The 12,155-nt window shown below is 43.2% G+C and overlaps 2 protein-coding genes across 4 annotated transcripts in view; one reads left to right on the forward strand and one right to left on the reverse strand.

Annotated features, from left to right (window-relative positions):
• The window catches only part of GNAT2 (G protein subunit alpha transducin 2), a 171,576-nt gene extending 163,183 nt beyond the window's left edge, over nucleotides 1–8,393 (forward strand). For all 3 annotated transcript variants that reach the window (XM_073615895.1, XM_073615897.1, XM_073615896.1), the window contains exons 7-8: nucleotides 6,303–6,456; nucleotides 6,543–8,393. In XM_073615895.1, the coding sequence (XP_073471996.1) occupies nucleotides 6,303–6,456; nucleotides 6,543–6,733 (345 nt within the window). In that variant the 3' untranslated portion in view covers nucleotides 6,734–8,393. The remainder of the gene's footprint in view (nucleotides 1–6,302; nucleotides 6,457–6,542) is intronic.
• A 343-nt stretch (nucleotides 8,394–8,736) lies between these two features.
• Nucleotides 8,737–12,155, reverse strand: part of GNAI3 (G protein subunit alpha i3) — a 102,236-nt gene continuing 98,817 nt past the window's right edge. Inside the window, exon 9 of the mRNA XM_073615894.1 lies at nucleotides 8,737–10,254. The gene's annotated coding sequence lies outside the window, so the exon portion shown is untranslated. The remainder of the gene's footprint in view (nucleotides 10,255–12,155) is intronic.

The raw sequence follows: 12,155 nt of genomic DNA on the forward strand, positions 1-12,155 counted from the left end.
TCTGGCACGCTTGCTGGGAAGAAATTGTTTGAAAACAAGGCAGCCAGAAAATGTAATCAGTGACTCATCAAAAGCAGACATCTTGTTCAGAGATATACAAAGCTGCAAAATTTTCATTGAAGTGGTTTACAAGGGGCCGAATTTTATGGAGCCGATCATGTTCAGGGTCACCCTGAGGACGACAGAGTTCATTGTCATTCAAATGCATGAACCACAATATTTGATCCTATCTAGTCCTGGTCATAGCAGCAGAGAACATGGGCATATGATGATTTGGGTCAGTGGACCAATATGACCGCAACTCACTCTTTTTAGTAATGCCCATGCTGAGGGATAGGCCAAGAGAGGTCTTAAATTCGGGAACAGTTATAGGTTTCCAGCCGAATTGTCTGGCAAGGGTCGAATTTGGGTTTTGGGTGATAAATTGACCAGCGTATAAATTGCTTTGGTCCACAATAGATTCGTACAGATCTTCAGTGAAAAACATCTCAAAAAATTCAAGGGGCGTTAAATCTGCTGTTTCCACCTGAATTCCGGGTTGGCCAGTGAATGGGGGGGAAGTACGGGTGCCACAGGGACCACTACTCCGTCGTCAGAGCTATCTGTCAGGGTGCCGCTCTCAACAGGTTCAAATACTGAGCCTGACAGTGAGGACTCCCTGCTCTCATCTGTCATGATCAGTATCCTGTAAGACTCTTCACTAGAGTACCTTTCATTTGACATTTTAGTAATGGAGGTATATAGTGTGTGTGTTAGTGTTACTGGCAAAGAGTTAAAATCTGACGAGGTTTGGGATGGTCGCTAAATGACACTGACACTAACTAGCGTCACCCGTGACACTAATACAGTGAACAGAAAAAAAAAATCTGTACGCTATACTAATGACACTGACGGGGAGTGAAAGGGTTAATTGGGGGTGATCAAGGGGTTAAACCTTTATTAGCGAATATATGGGGGTAACCTAAACCTACCAGGGACTGACACTATCTACCACTAACTGCCCTAATGCTGTTTAGCATCACAAGCAACACCAATACAGTGATCAGTAAAAAATATGAACTCTGCACTTGGTGACACTGAAAGGAAGCGAAAGGGTTAACTGGGGGGTGATCAGGGGGTGAAATATGTGCCTATGTGTACTGGTGTCAGTGCAGTGCTTGTGTACTCACTGATCGATGTGATCTTCTCGCTCGCTGGAATCGAAAAGGGCTTCAGGAGAGGAGATGACATAATTTCCTGTGCCTGTGTTTACATTACACAGGAGGTTCTGATTTGCCAGAACCGATCAGGTTCATTGGCCTGGCGCTGATGAGTAATCCATTCTGAACCGAATACGATCACCGTGGTGATGGCGGGTGCGAGTCACATACCTGTACATGACTTTGCAAAGGCGGGCCGCCCTGCTGCAGTACAGGTACGTGGGGTGGTCTGGAAGTGGTATGCACAATATCTTCTGTCTCGTTTTGCTTACATTTAAATAAAACCTATCAAGCACGAAACATGGAGACTGCTATTGCTAACCTCTCTTTCTGAAATTGCTAATTGTTTGACATGATATTGTTGACTGTCTTGCTTTAACTTTTGAATCACTGACCTACAAAAAGTTTGCAGGTAAGGACTTTTGACTTTCCCGATATAGCTACTTCTTTCAGCTAAATGACTCAAAGTATTGAAGCCAGGGAGTCAGTATAACAACTTGGCAAACTAGTATTTTCTGAAAGAGGTCATGTATTACTGCCATGACATGCCTCATGTCAGTAACCCACATTTCCAAATCTGTTACCAAGACATGGTCTGAGGACACAGCTGAACCTTTCACAATGCAATGCAGTCCAGTAAACACTGTAACATTTAAACTTTTTTTTTTGTAAAGAAGATGTTGGTGTTCGGGTGGATCATAGACTTACTAATAGCATGCAATGCCAAGCTGCATTTTCTTGTATTAAGAGGTATAGACTTCACAAATAGAGGCATCATTTCGGCCCTGTACAATCCATTAGTAAGACCTCCTCTGGAATATGTAGTTCAGTTTTGGGTACCAGTTCATTAAAAGGATCATAAAGCAAATGTTTCCAGACAGCTGCAATCCTCTTTATTGAAGCTCATGTGACAGGTAGGTGGTTAACAGATGGAGCGGGGGACAAGGAGGTAGTTGCGTTTTGCGCAAATATTAGCGCTTAGTGAGGTAATGACTAAGCGCTAATATTTGGTAGAGCAGAAGATAGCGGAGGAGCCCGGCAGAAGGAAGAAGGCACCGGAGAAGAACCAGGGAGTGCGGAGACAACACCGGAGAGAGGGAGAAGAGGCCTGAGAGACCCCCGAAGTCGGAAGAAGACCACCGAAGTCGAAAGACAACCCACGGAGCTGCCTAATAAATCACTTTAAAAACCTGTCCACTGTGGGTTTTTTTATTGACACTTTTTTCCCCTCGGTGAATGGGTAGGGGTACGATGTACCCTATACTCATTCACATAGGGTGGGGGGGGGCGGGATCTGGGGGCCCCCATGTTGAGGGCATGCGGCCTGGTACGGTTCAGAGGGGGGGTGCTTGCTCGTCCCCACCCCCTTTCCTGACCGACCGGGCTGCGTGCTCGGATAAGGGTCCGGTATGGACTTTGAGGTGGACCCCCACGCCATTTTTTCGGCTTAGGGCCTGGTATGCCCTTGGAGGGGAACCCATGCCAGTTTTTTATTTAAAATGTGGTGTGGAGTTCCCCCTCAAGATTCATACCAAACAGTGCTTGTCACTCATTGTGGGAAAGGAAAAAAAATTTTTTCTTTCCCGATGAGCGAGCCAGCTCGGCGCTGCTATCCGCAGCTGACACAGTGCACTGCGGTTACGCGCGGATAGCTGCGCTAAATCGCTCAATTCTATTTTTTCTATCCGCACCAAACCGCATGTAATGAAAACGCAGCTAAACGCAGTGTGTGAATGAGGCCATAGGAAAGCATTGTGTGCATTTAGCTGCGGTAGAAAACACAGCCAAAAGCACAATTCTATCCGTCCATGTGAAAGAGGCCTTAAAATGTGATGTGGTGTCAGTGTAGTGCTACTCACAGTAGATGAGCTCTCTTCTCACGCTGGAACCGAAAAGGACTCCAGGGGAGAAGATTACATTACACAGACACAGAAAGTGATGCAAACACAGACACAGGTGGTTTTGTCAGAACCAATCAGCAGGTCCAGGCCATAAATTATTGGCCTAGACTTGAAGAGTGATCGGATCTGAACCAAATCACAGCACCAGCGAACGTGCGCATGCCCCCCCCACCTGCGAGCGCAGATCATGTACAGGTGATTCTGCGCAGAGCGGCTGCCCCACCACAGTAAATGTATGTGTAATGTGTATGCCCGTGGAACAGTGGCATATTATGGTACCTAAAAATTCCCATAGGCAATGCTTTAAAAGCCTTTATAGTTTAGAGTTACACAGGAGGTTTGGGGCTAGAATTATTACTCTCGATTGTAAAAGTGATCCAGTGGCTTTATAGCCGTTCAGCTAACTTTTAATTTGTAGGAAATCCGCTCCTCCCCAGCCTGACATCTGTCACAAAGATGATCCAAAAGATGGGGGGGGGGGGGGGGGGAGAGAACTTTCTCAACTCCAGAGCCAGATTCCTGAGTCACCAAGCTAGGGACAAACAGGTTACCAACAAACCCACAAATTGGTCTGTCCAGAGACTGGATTGACTTGTCCCTTAACCAAAGAATGTTGCGTTGCAGAAGTCTGGAGTGAACCTGGCCAAATGGAAATGCCTAAAGGGGGGGCTACCATCAAGCCCAAAGACTTTCCAGTCCAGAAGTTGTACAGCTCTCTGCTTTTGCATGAGACTTTGACCCCGAGTTTGGAGAGTCTGAAGTTTATCTTGTGGAAGGAACACTTTTGGCCTAGGCTGTGTCCAAAATACACAAGTCTTTTCTAGCAACAAACTCTGAAGTTTCAGGATCCACCTGAATCACTGTAAGATCTGGATACCGAAAGACACTTTGTGCAACAGAGCTCTTGCTGACTGTCACCTTAACAGAAGGTCAAAGTAACCCACAATAGGGATGAGTTCAGCAGGGCTAATAGCAGGACCAGCACCTTGCTGAATACCAAAGGTGCAGATAAGAAGCCAAATAGACATGAACTTGCGAAGTCTCACAGCAAAGCATAGGAATTGCTGATGCACTTGAAAGATGGGGACATAAGGATCCTGTTGTCCACAGAAGCCAGAAAGTTTCTCTAGTAAATGGAGGTGATGACAGGTTTAGTGATCTCCAGTAAAATTTCTGTACCTACCTAAATAAAGACATTCAGAGCTTTAAAATCCAACATAGAGCAGATGCCCCTTTAGGTTTGGCTGTGGGGAACAGGTAGGAGTAAAATCCCTGAAACATTTCCACCCTGGAAACCTTGATCTATAAGACCCAAAAGGCCTCTATTAAGCTCGACTAATTTGTGCGATAACAGGGGTAAGCCAGAGGTGAGAAACCACGGAGAGAGCAGGCACTGAAACTCCAGTTTGTAGCCCTGAAACAAGGGTCTGGGGATGAAACTGTCCAAGTACCCACAAAGGTTAACAAATGTCCCCCCATTCTGAAAAGTGAAGATGCACCTTTATGTTGAGGAAGGTTTATCTGAGGATATGGCAGACCTTGGATGTGAACTGGGACCTAAACTTGAAGGATCTCAATGAGGAGGTTGAGGGAGTAGAGAAAGTGACATTCCTAGTAGAGAGAAAGAAGACTTTGCACTTTGTTCCTTAGGCTTCTTCCATGGAAATAGCATCCTTGACAATACTATCAAGAGATCTTGTCCCTCAGAGGCCATGTAGATCAGACTCTTTTTTTTTTTTACCCAAGAGTTCAAAAGTCCAGCACATTAGCCAAGAGACACATGCGGGAAACGATATGAGGGGCTTCCAGCAAATAGTCAGAGCTGTACTTTAATGCTATAGCCATCTGCTCCACCTGGACAAGAAACAAGAGAGACAAAAATGAAGCTCTAGAAAGAGCAACTGATTGCTTATCAGTTGGGTCCTTGAAGACAGGCACGTCCTCTCTCCCACAATATATGCATCTTGTTAAGCTGGAGGAATGGACCCCTTCTGTACAAAATCCCTAGTAAAATTGGGCTAATAAGTGCTTGGGGGTGCAAATAACTTAGCCAGGTGCTTGCAATCTCCATCGATAAATAGTTTCAAAAGCAGGTGCAAAGGAAAGATCTTTGTGGTCTTAGGAGTTTTAAATGACTTAAGGCTGGAGACAGCACTGGTATAAGCAACTAGCCTTTCCCCTAGAGTGGTACATAATGCATCAATACTGTAGTAGTGATCGACTTAGTGATACTTCAGAGACAGGGCAAGCTTTGAGGCGATGCCAGCAGCTCTGGACCAGGAAAGCACGCTGCAGCTTACTTTTACCAGAATGGAATCCAGGAAAGTACAACACGTGGAACCCAGTGCCCAAAGGTTACTCCTAGGTTATCCCTGCAACAGCCAGTCAGTCCATCAGGGTCTGGATACGCTATTCCAAAAGCCAAAGCTGAGGATGACCATGTTGGATAACTGCAAAGAGAAAACATCAGCAAGGATGTAGATTCTCTACATCCTTCGGATTAAAATAAAAAGAAAAAAAAGTTTTAGCAAAAAAAATAGGGAAGCCTTTAACACAGCAGAACTGAAGATGATGTCCATCCTCCTAGGACACTAGCAAAAATCTGGTAGTAGGAGAGGGTTTATACTGGGCTGACCCACAGTTTGTTTGCCAGTGGTCAATATTCCTGTAGGTGGTAAAATAACCCAAGGGTTAAGGACTTCCTCTGTCCCTCAATGGATGGGAAAAACAAATTTATTCCCCTGTAATACTACTTTAGAACTCTTTCTGTGTAAGTCAAGTGCGTAGGAAATAGTACTATATTGTCTGCCAAAGGAAAACAGACAGGGGTGGCACAGAGACATTTAGGCCGACTTACCAAATTGTAAGTATTTACTTGTTTTATCTGGAAAGCAAATTCCTTTTTTTTACATGATTGGATAACTGAAGTGAATAATTACAAAATTTTTGGGTGAAGATAACTCAATCCTCAATGCCTAAGCAATCATTTGATAACCGACAAAAGAGCCTATGTAAATTAGAGAATAAAATTTTAATTTTTTTTTAGCTATGCATACTATCACTCAGGTGATTTTTGTAAAAAGGCATTTTATATTACAGTAGAGGTTGGCTTTGCCTACACTGCAGGGACTGCATGGATTTCTATTTTAAAATATTGTGCTTCATACCTCAAAAAAAAGATTAAACCAATTTTTCTTTTCAGAACCGAATGCATGAATCCCTTCATCTGTTCAACAGCATTTGTAATCACAAGTTCTTTGCTGCAACTTCAATAGTCCTTTTCCTGAACAAGAAGGATCTTTTTGAGCAGAAAATCAAAAAAGTTCATTTAAGTATCTGTTTCCCGGATTATGACGGTAGGAGATTATTGCACAGAATAGATCAAGTCTGTTTACTTGCAATACACAATTGAATACCTAGTAACTCACTTATTTTCTCATAGGTGATAACTCATATGAAGATGCAGGAAATTATATTAAATTACAGTTTCTTGATTTAAACATGCGGAAAGATGCCAAGGAGATCTACGGTCACATGACCTGTGCCACAGACACACAAAATGTTAAATTTGTGTTTGATGCGGTGACTGATATCATCATCAAAGAGACACTGAAAGACTGTGGACTGTTTTAAAGTACATGGCAAACAACGCCTTGAGTCACTTTTACCAAGACCTTATTTTTACACTTCCAGCTGATGTTTCTTCCCCGAAAGGTCTGGAACAACAAGGTTAAGGGGAGGGGGGTTTTCTTCAGTCGCAATGTGGACTTTGATATATTTAATATCTGGTAGTTTAAAGGATTCCTTGTAGACAGGCAAGATGTTACTCCTAGCAACACTACATCTATATTGCCTGGATGATTCAGTATTGTAGTTATTTCCTGTGTTTATAGAGCAGTAACATATTATGCAGCACTGTAAAGAGTACTTACAATTGACAACAGGCCCTGGTTGCCAAAAAGAGACAACAGTCTAAAGTCCCTCCACCTATATTATTACATAGAAACATACTGGGGCGGCAGTTGTTCAAATACCAATTAGCCTACTGGCATATTTTGTAGTTGTAGTAGTAACCCACATAAACACATGGAGAAGCTTTATTACTCTATATGGATATAATTTCAGGGGAGTAGTCAAACCCATGACCTCGGTGCTGCAAAGCAACCACTTAGCAATTACAGAGCTGATCATTACAATATTAAATATCCATTCTGAGGCAGGTCATAGGAACTGACTGACCAAAGCACACCTGCCATTACCACAAGAAACAAACTGAAAAATTTGTTAGAGGATTCTTCTGGTTTGTGTGAGCTAATGTAGCCTGACTATTTACAGGCAAAGATGAATTTTAAATAATTCTCCAATCATCCATCAATTTTGCAACAATGTGTACAGCTTCTTGAAGCTGAACTCCAGGCAAACAAATACTCAGTTTAAATACATATGTAAAAGCTGTGTTATCTACGGAAGGATGTAATAATAATGGATAATCCTGTCAATCCAATCCGGATTTACACAGCCTTGCTAAAGAGTACAATCAGACCTTACTTTTCTATACTGCAGTTGAGCAATATAGCTAGGCTATTGCCAGCCCCAGACTATGAATGGAGGCTAAAGAAACAAATGCAGACCAATGAGGTCATCCCTCTGGACACTCTGCTCCCTTCTGTCAGCATATTCCTGGTTAGCACATGTATAAACAACAGATCGTTGTTGGTTTAAAGTTCTGAACTTCTACAGAGTTCTTTAGTACAGAGGATTTCAAAACTATGATATGAAGTAAAATTTCCATAGTTTGATTATATGCATCTAAAATACACGTGATTGATTTTTAATGATAACATAACTGCACCCATTATTTTTTGTTTAGATCTGCCTGGAGCTCATCTTTATTTTACAATTGCAGCCCAATTCAAATCCACAACCTCCTTTCCTCTATGGGGTTAGTAAGGCTTTCTCACAGAACAATCCACTGAGGGAAAGAAATCTCCAGGACTTATTTAGATCGACCTCTATGTGTAGAGGTGCTTTGTTTTTTTTATGTAGCTTTGAGCAGATGCAATCTCATTCATCACAGTGCGTTTCCTTGTGTGTTGACATGCATTGTTGATGCATGTTTCCAATGTGTTAAATTTAGGATTAGATAGAGTTAACAGCCATTAACAAAGGCTTGTTAATATCTGTTGCCGTTGACTTCTCTTGGGCCTCCCAAAGCACAAAAAAGAAAAAAAAAAAGAAAAAACACTGCAGTGCTGAGATGAGAACACAATTTATATTGATTTATATTGGGGAACTTGGACACATGCATTTTAGTGTACAGCATAGAACACAAGAATAAATTGGCCCCTGAAGTAGTGATTGTTCATTTTAGGGCAGCAATGGGTCACCCCTGTCTTTATTTTTATTTTTTTGGTAGGTCTTCATCAGGTTCCACAAACTAACTGATCTAGATAAGATAAGGCACTGTTGCTTTGTAAACATGTCAGACTCTTCTAAAATCATGTGTAAAGATGGAAGTAAAATGCAAGGTAGAAGGGTCAAGATAAAAACAGCAAAAAAAAAAAAAATCCAGGGTTGGGTGCTTGTCAAGTAATCTAAATGCTGTAGAAGACTAATAAATAAAGATAAAAAAAAGATTGCATGTCTTACCAATTTAATACTGTATACAAATGAGTGCAAAGCAACAGAAGAGTGTGTGTATATATGTCATACGAAAGAAAAAAATGCAGTATAAAATTGTTGAAAATCAGATTTGTACAGTGTAGGTAGGACAAGATGGTCTGTATGCAGGAGATATCAAAGACAAACCTCATTAAACTCGGACCTGAAGCTTTGGCACCAGAGTGGTAGGAGGACATTTTGTAAAGAGGACTCGGTAATGAACATGGCAGTTATGTGCATTGTCAGCTGTCAAAGTAAACCTATCATTAGACAAATATCGTGGCTGCCATTGCTGACGTCTTGTTGAAAATGCTAGCTAACTGTCAAAAACCTGACCCCTATCTGTGAGGAACTGAAAACCAAGGTTACAAAAATCATGATAAATGAGAAAATCACTGCTATCTTGACAGACACACAATCAAAACGTACTCAAGTCTGGCAAACTTGGATCTCCTATTCACAGCGACAGTCTTTTAACCAGTCACTTTTATCCATCAAACATTGACAAGCGCTTGTTCCCCCTGGGATTCCCTTACCCTTCTTCCTTCTCTCTCCTCATGATTTCCTATTTACTTCCTTTCTCTTTTTTATAGTCCATATTCCCATGTCTTCAGTAGCAGTGCTACTAACAAAGTGCTACTGCACTTTGCTCCTAATTAATAGCAAAGTGCATGAAGTGGAAGATGTGAGGAGGCAGTTACTTACAGGTAGGTGGTCAATACTTGCATTACAGAGTGACCTGGGTTTCAGGGTCCCAGGTGATCTTCAAGGATGTGAAGCAAGCACTGGAGGAGCCATATATTTCTATTAATCAAGAAACGTGAGGCTTTTTAACTTTTTGGCACAAGCTCACCCTAAACAAATGAAAAAAAGGAATGAAAATATATTTTATAGTAAGATACCTTGTCAAGTAGCATATGGACAACCTTATCTAATAGAATGGAGAACAATTTCATCAGGTAAAGTAGTTACAGCAGGAGAGTGGTTTCAACATATAAAAAAAAAAAAAGCACAAACTTGGTGAGGACAAGGAAGGTTGACCAGCTCCTCTCTCAACAATGAAAGGTATATATCTCTTAGTAAAAAAAAAAATTTCAAAAGGAACAGTTATATTAAACACTGGGAATGTCAATTGTAACAAAAAAGAAATGATAGCATGACATGCTTTAGAAATATTATGTCCAAAGGTCACTGTCAGATAACACTGCTGTTTCTTTAAATATGGAACCTAAGAAGGGCCCTCTTGCAGGCAATATACAACAGTCATGTATTTCCATTGTATGCAGTTCTTGAGACATTGAGAGACTGGAAATGTCAAAGCAACATTGCGTGGATCACACATCCTGGTCCCTGGGACTCGCATCAGAACATCTGTATATTTGGTAAGATGTGGAGGTTGGTTCTCTGGAAGAAGGTCAGGAATGACTTGTGCATAGGGTGACACCACCTCTTATAAACCAGGCTCCCAAAGCAGTCAACTGTCTACCTACAAGCTAGACAGAAACAAGAAGAAAACATCACAATCTCAATAAGATGATCATATTAAATGCTCTTAACTTTATTGGCAGCTCATTAAGTAGGGGTTGAAAAGGGCTTTAAATCTGTGAAATAGGGTAACACACACTGTACATTCATCCAATCCCGTTTTAAATTCAGAATAAAAGAAACTTGCAGTGAGCACATATTCAAGATACCACCATTGCTGATCTCACTTACTGAAAATGTCAATTGCTTGGCTATTGTTCTACAATGGCGCAGTGCTATGAGAGCTCGAATCAGCAGTTTATAAATCAAATAAGCCAGATATTCTGGATGACAGCTGCTTTTACTGTTTAACCACTTGCCGACCGCCTAACGTATATATACGTCGGCAGAATGGCACGGGCAGGCAGAATCACGTACCTGTACGTGATCTGCCTCCCGCGGGCGGGGGGTCCGATCGGACCCCCCCCCGGTGCCAGCGGCGGTCGGCATTTGACTGGGAGCGTCGGGAGGCGAGGGGGAGACCATCCGATCGTGGCCCCCCCCTCGCGATCGCTCCCAGCCAATCGGAATTCTCCCCTGCCTGTGTGTAGTTTCACACAGGCAGAGGATGTGATGTCATCTCTCCTCGGCTTGGCAGTTTCCGTCCCAGCGCCGAGGAGAGAAGACATGTAAGTGCACAACACACACACACACACACACACAGTAGAACATGCCAGGCATACTTTACACCCCCGATCCCCCCCCCCGATCGCCCCCCGATCCCCCCCCAATCACCCCCCCCCTGTCACAAACTGACAGCAAGCAGTATTTTTTTTTTTTTTTCTGATTACTGCATGGTGTCAGTTTGTGACAGTTACAGTGTTAGGGCAGTGAGTATTACCCCCCTTTAGGTCTAGGATACCCCCCTAACCCCCCCTAATAAAGTTTTAACCCCTTGATCACCCCGTCACCAGTGTCACTAAGCGATCATTTTTCTGATCGCTGTATTAGTGTCGCTGGTGACGCTAGTTAGGAACGTAAATATTTAGGTTCGCCGTCAGCGTTTTATAGTGACAGGGACCCCCATATACTATCTAATAAATGTTTTAACCCCTTGATTGCCCCCTAGTTAACCCTTTCACCACTGATCACCGTATAACCGTTACGGGTGACGCTGGTTAGTTCGTTTATTTTTTATAGTGTCAGGGGACCCGCCGTTTATTACCGAGTAAAGGTTTAGCCCCTGATCGCCCGGTGGTGATATGCGTCGCCCCAGGCAGCGTCAGATTAGCGCCAGTACCGCTAACACCCACGCACGCAGCATACGCCTCCCTTAGTGGTATAGTATCTGTACGGATCAATATCTGATCCGATCAGATCTATACTAGTGTCCCCAGCAGTTTAGGGTTCCCAAAAACACAGTGTTAGCGGGATCAGCCCAGATACCCGCTAGCACCTGCGTTCTTCCCCTCCGCCCGGCCCAGCCCAAGTGCAGTATCGATCGATCACTGTCACTTACAAAACACTAAACGCATAACTGCAGCGTTCACAGAGTCAGGCCTGATCCCTGCGATCGCTAACAGTTTTCTTGGTAGCGTTTTGGTGAACTGGCAAGCACCAGCCCCAGGCAGCGTCAGGTTAGCGCCAGTACCGCTAACACCCACGCACGCACCATACACCTCCCTTAGTGGTATAGTATCTGATCGGATCAATATCTGATCAGATCTATACTAGCGTCCCCAGCAGTTTAGGGTTCCCACAAACGCAGTGTTAGCGGGATCAGCCCAGATACCTGCTAGCACCTGCGTTTTGCCCCTCCGCCCGGCCCAGCCCAGCCCACCCAAGTGCAGTATCGATCGATCACTGACACTTACAAAACACTAAACGCATAACTGCAGCGTTCGCAGAGTCAGGCCTGATCCCTGCGATC

Source organism: Aquarana catesbeiana, linkage group LG02 (genome assembly GCF_042186555.1).
Source record: "Aquarana catesbeiana isolate 2022-GZ linkage group LG02, ASM4218655v1, whole genome shotgun sequence".
NCBI lineage: Eukaryota > Metazoa > Chordata > Amphibia > Anura > Ranidae > Aquarana > Aquarana catesbeiana.